The sequence below is a fragment of the Oryctolagus cuniculus genome, chromosome 9 (genome assembly GCF_964237555.1).
Source record: "Oryctolagus cuniculus chromosome 9, mOryCun1.1, whole genome shotgun sequence".
NCBI lineage: Eukaryota > Metazoa > Chordata > Mammalia > Lagomorpha > Leporidae > Oryctolagus > Oryctolagus cuniculus.
Window position 1 is genome coordinate 94,645,985 of NC_091440.1, and position 13,591 is coordinate 94,659,575.

Consider the following 13,591-nt stretch of genomic DNA (forward strand, 5'->3'; position numbering starts at 1 on the left):
GAGTTACAGAGAGAGGTAGAGACAGAGAGAGAGAGAGAGAGAGAGAGAGGTCTTCCATCCGCTGGTTCACTCCCCATATGGGGGCAACGGCCAGACCTACGCCGATCCGAAGCCGGGAGCCAGGAGCTTCTTCCGGGTCTCCCACATGCGTGCAAGGGCCCAAACACTTGGGCCATATTCTTATGCCTTCCCAGGCCATAACAGAGAGTTGTATCAGAAGAGGAGCAGCCAGGACTAGAACGACTAGAACCAGCACCCATATGGGATGCCGGCACTTCAGGCCAGAGCCTTAACCCACTGCGCCACAGCAACGGCCCTGAGTCCAGCAGGTTATTAAGGTGCATCATGGGAGGCAGCAGGTGATGGCTCAAGCAGCTGGGTCCCTGCATCCATGTGGGAGACACGGATTGAATTCCTGGTTCCTGGTTTCCGCCTCACTCATCCCTGGCCGTTGTGGCCTTTGGGGAGTGAACTAGTAGATAGAAGACATTGGTCTGCCTCTGCCTTTCAAACAAATAAAAACAATAAACATACTTTAAAGGTTTTTTTAAAGATCTTTGACTTGCTTTGCTAATGAAAGCAAGCCAAAAATTAAAACAAAAAATTATTTTTATGATACATGTAGCTTTACCAGTATCCTGAGCATCGGGGTCAATGAAATGAAATAAGATCAGGTACTTACATACTAGCCAAGTGAAAACAACCCCTTAAAGTACTCATGTAGTCACATGCTGAGTAATGTTGTCTCATTCAGCAAAGACCACATATAGGAAAACGGTGGTTCCACAGATTAAAATGGAGATGAAAAGTTTCTATTATCCAGGGGCACAGTAGTCATTATAATGTCACAGATCATTGTAACACAACACATTACATGGTTGTGGTGATACTAATGTAAACAAACCTGCTATGCTGCCGATCACATCAAATTATAGCACATGCAATTATATGTTCAGTACATAATACTTGATAATGATATTAAACAACTATGTTATTTGTATGTGTGCTTACTATAGTCTACATTTTTTTTTCAAAGATTTATTTATGGGGGCCAGTGTTGTGGCACAGTGGGTAAAGCTGCCACCTAAAGTGCCAGCATCCCTTATGGGCACTGGTTCAAGTCCCAGCTGCTCCACTTCTAATCCAGCTCTCTGCTATGGCCTGGGAAAGCAGTGGAAAATGGCCCAAGTGCTTGGGTCCCTGCACCCATGTGGGAGACCCAGAAGTTGTTCCTGGCTCCTGGCTTCAGATCTGCCCAGCTCTGGCCACTGTAGCCATTTGGGGAGTGACCCAGAATATGGAAGAGATCTCTATCTCTATTAATCTACCTCTCAAATAAATAAATAAAAACCTTTTAAAAAAGATTTATTTGGAAGGCAGAGTTAAAGAGAGAGGGAGAGACAGAGAGTTACAGAGAGAGAGAGATTTTTCTATCCACTGATTCACTCCCCAAATGACTGCAATGACCAGAGCTGGGCCAGGCTAAAGCCAGCAGCTTCTTCATTGTCTCCCATGTGGATGACAGGAACCCAAGTACTTGGGCCACCTTCCACTGTTCTCCCAGGCACATTAGCAGGGAGCTGGATCAGAAGTTGAGCAACCAGGACTCAGACTGGTGCCCATATGGGATGCTGGTGTCACAGGCAGTGGCTTAACCCACTGTGCCACAACACTGGCCCCTCTAGTCTATTATTTGTCATTATTTTAGGGTACTCCTTCTAGTTAGGCAGACAGCAGCCTCATACATCTTGTGTTTACTGCATTTCTCAACTGAATCAAGAGGCCATGTCGAGTACCAGCCTACACCATCTAGATCTGTGCCAATAAACCTATGATGTCAGTGCAGAAACAAAAGCACCCGACAACACACTTCTGAAAAACACAATGCATGACTGTATTAGAGTCATAGCAAAATTTCATTATCAGTTGGTCCATCCAGAATATAGCTTCACTTGGGGTCACAAGCCATACATGGTGACAAGGAGAAGAGGAGGGAGATTCAAGTAGTCAAAGGAAGTCAGTATACCACAAATAAACAGTAAATGGGTACAAACAACATCTCCATTTTATGTCATGAATATTATAAGCCAGTAAATGACAAACCCTACAATATTTATTTTATATATTAAAAAAAAAAACCCTGAGAAAAGAACTAAGTTAAGGTACAGTATCAAATACACTTACTTGTGTACTCAACCAGAAATTGGGCCTTTTCAATCCAGATTTTTAAAATGTAATCTAATGAATCAAGCAAATGACCTCAAGGAATAAAATCACTTTTCGTGTATCTTCTGATGGCATCGATTATGAAACTTTAAGCATAAAGCTAAGTGTCACTATCAATTGTTTACAGGAGGACACTCATTAGCTAACCACCTACCACCTGGAGATGCTGAGGCTGCACACACACAGTCCTGACAGATGCAAAGGAAGGAGGGAGTACCTGGTTTCTGGATCAAGGGAATCCACAAGGCGCTTGTCAGCTAGTAATTTTTGCAAACTTTGATATAATTCCACATTTGTGTTCAACCTAGAAAAAAATCACAAAATGACATTAAATGATTTCCTAATACCTTACTTTTAATTTGACAGTAAAAAGATAGTATCAGATTATAGCACACCAATGCCCAGCAACCACTTGGGGTAGTTTTGTGTCTGTTCCTTTGGACCAGGAGGGACATAGCCATACTTACTGAACTGTTCAGCACAGAGGCAGTCGGTTGGGCCAAGCACCAGAGGCACTAACCATGCCGGAAGGAGAAAGGATAAATGTCAAGCCACAGTCAGGAGCTGGCGCAGGAAGAGCAGACAGGACAGAGGGAAAGGGGGTAAGGTGACAATTGGTGATCTGAGAATCAGTGCCTGACTCCAACATGCCCTGGCCATTTGAATTCTGAATATGGGAAAAGGGGTGAGGATAGAAGGGAGGCTGGACAAACACACTTTCCAGCCCTGAACTGAGCAGCCCAGGACCTTGGGTGCCCGTGCTCTTCTGGGAGACAGTGGAGGCCCACACCCCAAGGGAGCGCCTAGGACTCAGAGATGCATGCCTGGCCCTGCCACTGCTCTGTGAACCTGGGAAAGTTATTTAGACCTCAGGTCGCTGTGAGGATTAAATGAGATCATACGTGCACATCACATATTCTCCACACCAGTAAACCACAGCCATTGTTAGGTGGCCTTGCAGCTGACCCCTAGCCAAAACTGGGGAACAGAAACAAGGACTAATCTCAACCTAACCCCAGCACCACTGCCAGCCACCCAGTCCCTCCTCCCCAGACACCAAACAGCACCCCCAGCAGCCCCAACGCCAAAGAGCGAGTCAGGTCTACAAGCAGACAGAATGTGCTCCTGCCTGGTGGATCCTCAGGGAGGCATGAGGCCAGGGGAACCAGCCAGCATTCCTACTCAGATGGCCCGGCTCCCTGCTCACTCCATAATCAAAAAATGAAAGCTTTGAAAATAGGAACCAAATGGTTTCCATGGCCACCACTTTCATGGCTCTTCCCAAACACCCACATCCAAGAAGTGCACAAGAAGGGCAGACATACATTCTTGTTGCTGGAGTCAGGGACATGGTCAGTGTGGGTGCTGACCTCCTGCTGGTCTGCTCACCCGAGAAGCCACTCCCTGTCAAAGGGACAGGGGCCCAGAGGTGGCCTGCAACACACCCTCTTCAGAAGGTTAAGCAAATCTCCCACACCGTCATGCTGGAAGACCCTGAGACTAAGCTTTACACTGTATATGTAGCATCAATTCTCAACAACCTCGCTTACTTTTAGACTTTTTTCCACTACCAGAAATTATATCAACTCTACACATGCGTGGCAAATCATCCCGATTTTTCCATTTTTTCAAACCTCAACTGAGTAAGTTAGTTAGGACTCAGGGAGGTTAAGAGAAAATGGGCGGCTGCCCCTCTTCCAGGCCAGCTCTCTGCTGTGGCCAGGGAGTGCAGTAGAGGATGGCCCAAGTGCTTGGGCCCTGCACCCCATGGGAGACCAGGAGAAGTACCTGGCTCCTGCCATCGGATCAGCGCGGTGCGCCAGCCACAGCGCGCCGGCCGCGGTGGCCATTGGAGGGTGAACCAACGGCAAAGGAAGACCTTTCTCTCTGTCTCTCTCTCTCACTGTCCACTCTGTCAAAAAAAAAAAAAAAAAAAAAAAAGAGACAGAGAGAGAAAATGGGTCAGGGTGCTCAGAGCAGGCAGGAGGCAAAGCTCCAGCACAGGCTGTGAACACTGCTGTAGGGCTTTACCTTCTCCGTGGGCTGCCATGCCTTCTACAGCAAAGTGACAATCTGACACCCAACACAACCTGGCTACGACGATCGTGGTTCTCTAACATCTTCCCCAAAATTAAGAGTATTCCTCCACGGGACCAGACTATCTAAGTCCAGCAGGATACAGCACTGAGAATGCCCCAGGCAGGCAGTCTGGTGGTGCCGACCCCCCATTCTTGGGCCCTTCCCCTCCATGCAAAGCTCTTTCTCCCCAGAGTCCCCAGCCCCTTTGGCACATCCAGTGTCTGGGCTTTGCAGAGACCCCTTTTATCCCATTCAGTGAGCTGACTGTCAGTGGCTGTAAGAAAAGCCACAGTCACTGTGCCAAAGTGATCAGGGGACAAGTGGCTGCAGCACATCCTGACGCTCGATCTGCCAGGAAGCCTGGTCTAACCAGAGGTTTTTCCCCGCCTCCCCAACAACATCTGGTTTATGAAACAGCCTTCCCGTGTTGCCTGGCCCAGGTTTCCCGGTGTAACTCAGGCCATGCAGGCCCCAGGGCTCTCTCTAGCTTTATACACTGCCCGGCAGTGTCATGTGTTCCAGGGCTTTAGAATAGCGCTCTGTCCTCCGTTATTTTAACAAGCACTTTGGAGCGCTCATAAATGGCTTAAAGACATTTCAATTTACCACAAAATCACATTAAAATAATCTGCTCCATCACAGCCGGGCTCTGCAGCCTGTCTCAGCCCTCCCAGAGAGCTTTATGGTCACCCCAGGCCCCACCTGATCCCAACCTCACAGGGTTGCTAGGGTACTGCGCACGGGTAATTTTGGCTTCATGCCCTGCGGTCCACAGCCACCAGTGCAATTTAATCACGCACTGATCTATAACTCCGACTTGCTGCTAACATACTAATAAACCCTTTACACAAGCAATGGTAACATGGAGGCTGGATGTCTGCCACACGGCTGACACCAGTACAAGCAGCTGATCTCATTTAATCCTCACCACAACCCTAGCAGGCAGGGTAGACTTCATCACCCCATTTATAGCCAAGGGGAGGAGCTGAAAGAAGGCCCCAAGTCACAGTGCTCAGCGCTGTGACCCACACCCGGCCGTCACATACACCACACACCCTGCTGGACGGGCTCGAGCACTGCGGACAGAACCACCTGACCCGCCAGACCAGGAAACCACATCACCAGCACCGTGACGGGCGCAGCACGTACTTTTCTACCATGGTGCCGATACTTCTACAGGCTTCTTCCGCGGCCTCTCTGAACGCTGGCTCAGGGTGCGCAATTTTCACAAAATCAGCCTGATAAAAGGGAGACAAAACCAGAAGGGAATCTGCTGGGGAGCTTTCTTTCAAGACGCGAGGGTGAACATGAAAGCCTACGTGTTAAAAATGTGTCCCATGGCTGAGCTGTGCGTTTCCACGACTGGATATTCCCTGTCATAAGGCGAAGCAGCTGTGCTGGGCCATTTATTTATTCTGCTACTCCTAGGAACAAAGCGGTTTCATTCCAAAGAAAATATTTTCACTCACTTCACTTTAGAAAAGATTTTCCTCCTTTAAATACAAACACCAAGCAAATGCTTCCCACATCTGCAGTTCCAAAGAACAGAACCTGGCTTCGAATCTAACTCACATGCTTTGTGATACGGTTCTCACAGGTTAACCAGGCCACAGAGAACAACTCGCGGAGGCTTTTTAAAAATTGACACACAGCATAGCTTTGAAACCCACTTAAACCACATCTAGTATTTGTGCAGAAAACCAATGCACATTCTCTGTATAGCCTTTCTAGTCAAATACAAATTCTTCTTTGGTAAAACTTGAAGTCATGTTTTATATTAAGTCTTCTCTTAGCACGAGTCACAGTGACTACAGCAACTGCTGCATGCACATTAGAATTCCTTTTTACAAAGACAAAATCATGTGAAACTAGATTTTAGCTTTGCACTGATTGCAGTACACTGCAAAAGGAAACATCAAGGAACTATAAAATACTACATAGCTTCTTTCTCCTCCAGAGAACATGGCTGGTGAAAACACGAATAAAACATAAATCACCACAAGGTAAAATTTCCAAATTTTATGATCACTTAGATCATAGTTTGATACATTTTCTGTAACAACAGGAAACATTCGGTACTGAAGCACCTGAAATATGAGCTGGTAAAATTTACAATACATTTTATAAATCACTTATCTACAGGTTGTAGAATTAACATGGACATTAAAATTCAGAACACAATCAGAAAAACAGTTCAATTATGTAACAATACTAAAAAAGGAAAATAAAACAAGATGGCCACTTGGTGAGAAACAGTTTATAACTTACAAAACTCTTCCTTAAAACAGTATTGATTTCACTGGCCAGTAATATCTTAAAATTCAAAAAGGAAGGTTTGAGTTTGTTTCTTCACCCAGAGTTACAAATGTAAATCACATTATATTTTAATCATTTTTAAATGACATTCCATTATACATCATAAATATTTGAAACTTCAAAAATAGGACTTTAGGGCAGAGAACTTAGAATATTTTTATGAAGGCAAAAAAACAAAAATGTGGGGGGAAAAAATCCCAGAACACTGCTTAATTAAGAGAAAGAATAACGTAACAAATCAACAATGAACTGTGGGATTCTGACTGCCACAGCCAACACTCGCTTACTCGCCAGTGAAATTTGCTGACAAACATTCCCTATCCAGGTTTCAGTGACACGTGTGGCACAGAAGGGGTGACACCTCTTCTTGGCAGGACACTGCCACGGCCCTCCACCATCAGACACATGCCCTACAAGTGTACTGGGGCGCCTGAGCAAAGCCAGGGAAACAGAACTCATTACCCAAAGCTGCATCTTCACTCCCGGGGAAAACCCTTTAAAATAAGGCACTCTGCAGCGCTGTAGTGCAGCAGGTTAAATCCCCAGCCTGAAGCACCAGCATCCCATACAGCTTCCAATCAAGCTCCCCGCTAATGTACCTGGTACAGCAGTGGAGGATGGCCTAAGTCCTTTGGCCCCCGCATCCCTGTAGGAGACCTGAAGAAACTCCTGGCTCCTGGCTTCAGATCGGCTCTGCTTAAGCATTTCGGCCATTTGGGGAGTGAACCAGTGGATGGAAGACCTCTCTCTCTGTCTCTCCCTCTCACTGTAACTCTTTCCAAAAAAATAAAATAAAATCTTTAAAATCAGGCACTTTCCCAGTTTGCTTAATCCTAGGAAACTCACAGTGACGGTGTAATCACCCGAAAGGGGTCACTGCTCAGTGCAGGTGCAGCAGAGGAAGGAGCTCTGCTTTCTGGAGAAGGCAAAAGAACAAAGGTGAGCAGGTGTGCTGGCAGGTGCAAGAAGTCTCAAAGGGTACCCGTGGTTGCCCTTGAATGACACTCTACAACAGACAAAATAGGGATGGGCAACAGACGGGCAGCTGCCAGAGGCTGGGGCTGAGGGGTAGATGGGATCACACAGGAGCTGTTTTAGGGTGATGGAACAGCTCCACGCCCTGACTCTGGTGGTGGTTACTCAGTTATACATGAGTTAAGCTTCATGAAGTCAACCTTACTGGGCAATAACTGTAAAACTAAACAAGTACTTATTTAAAAAGCTGGAGAAGCTAAGTCCTCAACCTCTCTAATTAAGGGTTCATCTGGTGTGAGCAGCCAGGCAGCCCCGGAAGGGCCAGAAGGCAGGTCCCGGGCTGGCTGGGGGACCACGCACATCACTCCACCGCTTAGTGCCCTTCTCTGCACGGCCGAAAATGGAGATGTGCTGAGGAAGGTCCATCAGCGGCCCCAGGTAAAGGATTTCCTAGGGCACGCTGCCCAGGAGGGCCTACAAAAGCCCAAACGCCAGAATATAAGCCCTTGACTTCAACATCACATTACTCACGACAACATCCCTGGTGCCCACAAGAGACTTTGGCACATGCGAGGGAAAAAGCTTTTCAGTGGCCTTTCTGGGTAGACAGGATCGTGAATGACCAGTATTTTGGATTACGTGCACCATTAACTGCCTTCACTGACACAAGTAATGGAGACTTGACCCCTTCGGGCTGGGCTTCCTATCTCAGCCACGGGCTTCTTAGTTGGTGAAGAGACTTCCAAACACATCTACTGCAACTTTAAAACACAAAGCAGTCTTTAAAACAGTCAGTTTGGTGTCAAAACCATTTTTCATCAGAAAAGGCATTCGTGCAAAGTTTGAAACAACTGATTCTTATTGCACATATGGCAGAGAGGAGTCTCGCTGCAAATGTGCACATGAAGAGTTCTGTTACAGTCCTGGTAGATGCCTTCATAAAGGAAGAACTTTTATCCAACAAAGACACTTGCGCTACATCAGTATCCATCCTTTTCTTACAGATACAGCTTATTAAAGATACATACCAAAGCACACATTCCAAAAGCACCTTTCCTATGCATTTTTCCCATTCCTAACGACATATTTCATCGCAACACAATAAACCCAACAGGTCTCCAATAGCTTCAGACATTTTGAATCTTATGGTCCAATACTAAACAACAAAGGATAAACTTGACTCCAACGTCAACAGCTTGAAAGAGAAAAGGTGTCTTACCAAGTCAGCCACTCTGCACAAGGAATCCGACAGCTCGTCAAAGATGAGCACGGTCTGGGGCCCCGGGGGTGATGAGCATGCGCGCTCCACCAGAAACTCTGTCTTTCTTAGGGCTTTCTCTTGTGCAACGTGAAATCCTTCTGGGGTGCTGAGCTCAGGAACTCCAAAAAGACCCTTAAATCCAAATAGGTCCAAAACTATTATTTTTTATTGTATTAACTAAAAATACTTTTTTCATAAAGGAAATCTCAGTTGTTGTTGGCATATCACATAATTATACCTAGGATCATAGGTACTGCTTTTCTAAATAACCAAACAGAAAAGGGTGGGGTCAAACTCCAGCTATCACTTACTGGAGAACCATCTAATTTTCAGGGGACCAGTGTTGCGGCATAGAGCAACCACCTGCAGTGCTGGCATCCCATATGGGTACCAGTTTGAGTCCTGGCTGCTCTACTAATGGCCCAAGTGCCTGGGACTCTGCCATCCACGTGGGAAACCCAGATGAAGCTCCTGGCTTTGGCCTGGCTCAGCCCAGGCCATTGTGGCCATCTGCTGAGTGAACCATCAGATAGCAGGTAGAGCTCTCTCTCCACACCCCATCCCATGTAGCTCTGACTTATAAATAAACCTTTTTTTTACTTGTTAACTTTCAGAATAGCTGGCATGCAGAAAGCATTTGACATGTCAGCTATAATCACCAGCTTGCAACCAAGGCCAAGTTACTTTTCATCACAGATCTCAACTGTCTCATCAGGTACAACAGAGATGTCAATCAATACATGGCTCACGGCATGGACACAGGTACTAAGGTAGAAAGTATAGCACTTTTTGCATCATTTGCCGGGACACTCAAGAAAGCAGGGGGAAAGGCTTTTAACATGCATCTATGGCACAGCATCAAGTATATTATATATACCTCATATAATAAATTTTCTCATTTAAATCCCACGGAGCTAGAACAGAGAGTACTGTTCTCCTTTTATTAATACAGCAACAGGTGTGAGGTCACTAACGAGCAGTGGGAGAGCCAGGACTTGCCCCTACTCTGCACACCACTGAGCCACACTTGCCCAAACCTCCCGTATTGCAGCCCATGTGTCTGACAGTCCCCTGTGCCGGCAAGGCAAGCTCCTGGAGGCAGGAACCGTGCCCGCCACTCTAGAGTCAGCTGCCTAACACGTGGCTGAATTCAGTGATGGAAACAAATGCAGAGGATTTAACTTCGTAGACACTTCATATGAAGACTTTAGGAATCACGAACAGGTAAATCTTCCAGGCCTTACAAGGCTACTGTTTCCAAAAGAATGGATCCATGAATCTGCGCTGTTAACCTCTCTTCAAAATACATTAAGAAGATCAAGAAAATAAATGAAAGACAACTGGGAATTCTAAAATCTCCAGCTACCAAATAATGCTAAAAAAAAAAAAAAAAAAAAAAAACTACGCCGTGGGCAAGCATCTGGCACATCCCATCCTGGAACGCCGGGGCTGGAGTCCCGCTCCACTCCTAATTCCAGCTTCCTGTCGATGCGCACCTGGGAGGCAACAGGTGACGGCTCGGGTACCTGGATCCCTGCCACCCACACGAGAGACACAGACTGAATGCGTGCCTTGGTTTCTGGCTTTGGCCTGAACCCAGCTCCCGCTGCTGTGGACACCTGGGGAGTGACCCAGCAGACAGAAGCTTGCTCTCTCTCTCTGCCTTTCAAATTAAAAAAAAAATTTTTTTTCCAAGAATTTTTTTTACCTACATAACCATTTTTTCAAGGCAAAAGCCAAAAGTCTGATTATCAGTACCTGAAATCTTGATGCACCGAAGAAAAAGCAATAATTATATATTTCACCCACCTGGACCAGGCCTACCCTCCCCGTCTTCCTGCTGAGTACCCACAGGTAGCTCCCCTCGCATCAACCATGCAAATACCAACATGATCTACTGCCACAGACACTGGAGCAGCAAATTTCACACAAAGAGAACCTTAGAGCTAGTAATGGAGATAAAATACAAAACATACCGCCTAGCACCCTGCGTTATCTCCTACACTCTTTATAAGGCAATGGTATAATGAGATTAGTTATGAAGGCAAAAAAGTAGCCTTCAGTCTAAAATAGGCAAAATGGACACCGAAATAAAACAAGAACCAAAAAAGTCAATCCAGGCACTTCCTAGGGTAAGAATCAACATGACCAGGAAATCAGACGCCTAGCAACAGGGTTTTGCTCTTAAAAGCAAACAAAGGGCCCGCCACTGTGGCTTAGTGGGTAAAGCCACCACCAGCAGTGCAGGCAACCCATAGGGACGCCGGCTCGAGTCCGGCTGCTCCACTTCCAATCCAGCTCTCTGCTGTGGCCTGGGATAGCAGTGGAGGATGGCCCAAGTGCTTGGGCCCCTGCAACCGCGTGGGAGACCCGGAAGAAACTCCTGGCTCCTGGCTTCACATCGGTGCAGCTCCAGCTGTTATGGCCAATAGGGGAGTGAACCATCAGATGGAGGACCTCTCTCTCTCTCTCTGCCTCTCCTCTCTCTGTGTAACTCTGACCTTTCAAATAAATAAATATGTGTATATATATAAATTCCTGACTCCTGGCTTCAGATCAGCGCAACTCAGGCCGTTGGGGCCAACTGGGGAGTAACCAGCGGATGGAAGCCCTTTCTCTCGCTCTCTCTCTCTCTCTCTGACTTTCAAATAAATCAGTCTTAAAATATATATATATAGCAAACAAGGAAGTCCAAAGTTCTGAAAGAATGGGTTATCGGGTGCCCGAACCTCGGGCGTCAGTGGAGTTAGTCCGACACCACCGAGGTCCACCGAGGCCTTGCTGACACGACGTGACACCGGCTGCGACCTCGCAGGAGACCCCTTCCTTCAGAGGCAGCGGGAGAGCGGGAGCAACACCCAACTCCAGCAGGCGGCGCCGAGGCTCAGGGGTCCCGCAGAGGCGATCCCTGCACCCCGCACTGCGCCGAAAAGTTCACTCAGGCCGCCCCGCCCAGCTCCCTTATCCGCAAGGTCGCTAGGGCTGCACACGATACGCCCCCCGGACAACGGTGCGGTGTCCAGCTCTGCCCAGACCCAAACGACCTTGCCCGGATCGCCGCTGGCCGCAGAATAAGGGGACCGCCCGAGTGTGGGGACACAAGGGGCGCTTCCTGCGGCGCCGCTCACCCGGCGCTCGCCGAACAGGTCCAGGCGGAGACCCTGGGGCTTGACATTGAAGGCGGCGCCCACCGGGGACCAGCTGGTGCTGACCCTCCGGGCCCAGAGCCCGGCTCCGAAGCTGCCCTGGCCTGCTCGCCTGGGCCGCAGAGCCCCTACTCCGGCGCTGAGGCGGCCCAGCCTCTGGGTGCACAGCATCGTGGAGCTAGAGGGGCCCCCGGCCGCCGCGCTGCAGCTCTCGCAGGGCACACGCTCTCCGCGTTTCCAAGGTAGCGGCTCACGCCGCACCACGTGACGCCCGCGCTTCCGGGTCAGGGCGCGAGGCCGTCAGGACGTGGGCAAGAGCGTCACCCCGCCGCTTTTTAGGCAACTTCTGGTGAACGACGCCCCCGTGTGGCTGGAATAAGGAACGGTGAGTGTTGGCCGGTCCTGCCCACGTGACTAGCGGGGGATTGAGAAGAGTCTTATTACTAAACATTCGAATTCTTCCTGAAGCAGGAATCCAAGAGAATGCAGCCTTGCATTCTGAGCTCTTGGTGCCTTCCCCGACATGACTTAGTGACAAGGTCTGTGGCCCGACCCGGGGTCGCGGACACGCCATCTTGTCAGTCCGTCCAGTTCACCTGTCTACACTTGAATGATGGTCCACAATGTGAGTGCACGTGAGTTAGGGTTGTGTGCAGCAGAGTGAATTAACTAGCCGTGAATCTTCGTCTATTGGGGTTTGTAAAATTATAATAATTTACAATATAAATTAGTACAGGGAGTGGGCCTTGAGCCTAGAGGTGAGGTCATGTGCGTCTCGTGTCAGTACCTGGATTCCATTCCCACCCCATTCCCCAACAAACCCCCCACACCCTCACTCTTGACTCCAGCTTCCTGCCACATTGGAGACCCGGACTGAGACCCCCTGGCCATTGCAAACATTTGAGAAGTGAACTGCCAGAACAGACCTCTTTCTCTGCCTTTCAAATTAAATAATACACACACACACACACACACACACGATTTTGCCAAACTTCAATTAACAACAGGTGAACGAAGATGGGGCAGAAGGGAGGGAATGTATTAGGAAATTGTGTTTGGAGGCCTTACAATGAAAGAGAAGGCTGTTTGGGGAAGACTTCTGGAAATTTCCATCAGCCCCAGTCTCTTTTAAATGAGTGAAAAATCACGCTAGACTTGAATGCAGAGTGCTCTGTGCTTGGACAAGCTCTGGCTGTGCCCCAGAGACCTGCCACGGGCATCTCAGGGGGCCAGGACCAGCCCCTTGAAACTGTTATTTCTGCAGAAGTGAAGCTGGTGGAGTGGGTGGGAACCAGGAGACCCAGGAAAATGGGCAGAAAGGAGCGCATTAGCGGGGAGCTGGGTGGAGCAGCCAGGACTTGAACTGGTGTCCTTTTGGGATGCCAGTGCTGCAGACAGCTGCTTAAGCCTCTGCACTACAACACCAGCCCGTGGAGATTACGTTTTCAACACATGAAATTTGGGAGACACATGTAAGCCACAGCACGGCCCTTACATTCAGATCATATAAGGAACTAGAAAATTCTGGCAAGATGATTGTTTCAGACTCAAAGGATACCAGCAGACTATTTGTTTCGGCAAATTTTAG

The 13,591-nt window shown here is 48.0% G+C and overlaps 1 protein-coding gene across 1 annotated transcript in view; it reads right to left on the reverse strand.

Moving 5' to 3' along the window:
* The window catches only part of MIPEP (mitochondrial intermediate peptidase), a 172,125-nt gene extending 159,818 nt beyond the window's left edge, over positions 1 to 12,307 (reverse strand). The window contains exons 1-4 of the mRNA XM_002712797.5: positions 11,986 to 12,307; positions 8,816 to 8,989; positions 5,455 to 5,543; positions 2,444 to 2,530 (exon numbers count right to left, since the gene is read on the reverse strand). Coding sequence (XP_002712843.2) covers positions 2,444 to 2,530; positions 5,455 to 5,543; positions 8,816 to 8,989; positions 11,986 to 12,174 — 539 coding nt within the window. The 5' untranslated portion in view covers positions 12,175 to 12,307. The remainder of the gene's footprint in view (positions 1 to 2,443; positions 2,531 to 5,454; positions 5,544 to 8,815; positions 8,990 to 11,985) is intronic.
* Positions 12,308 to 13,591: the final 1,284 nt, after the last annotated feature.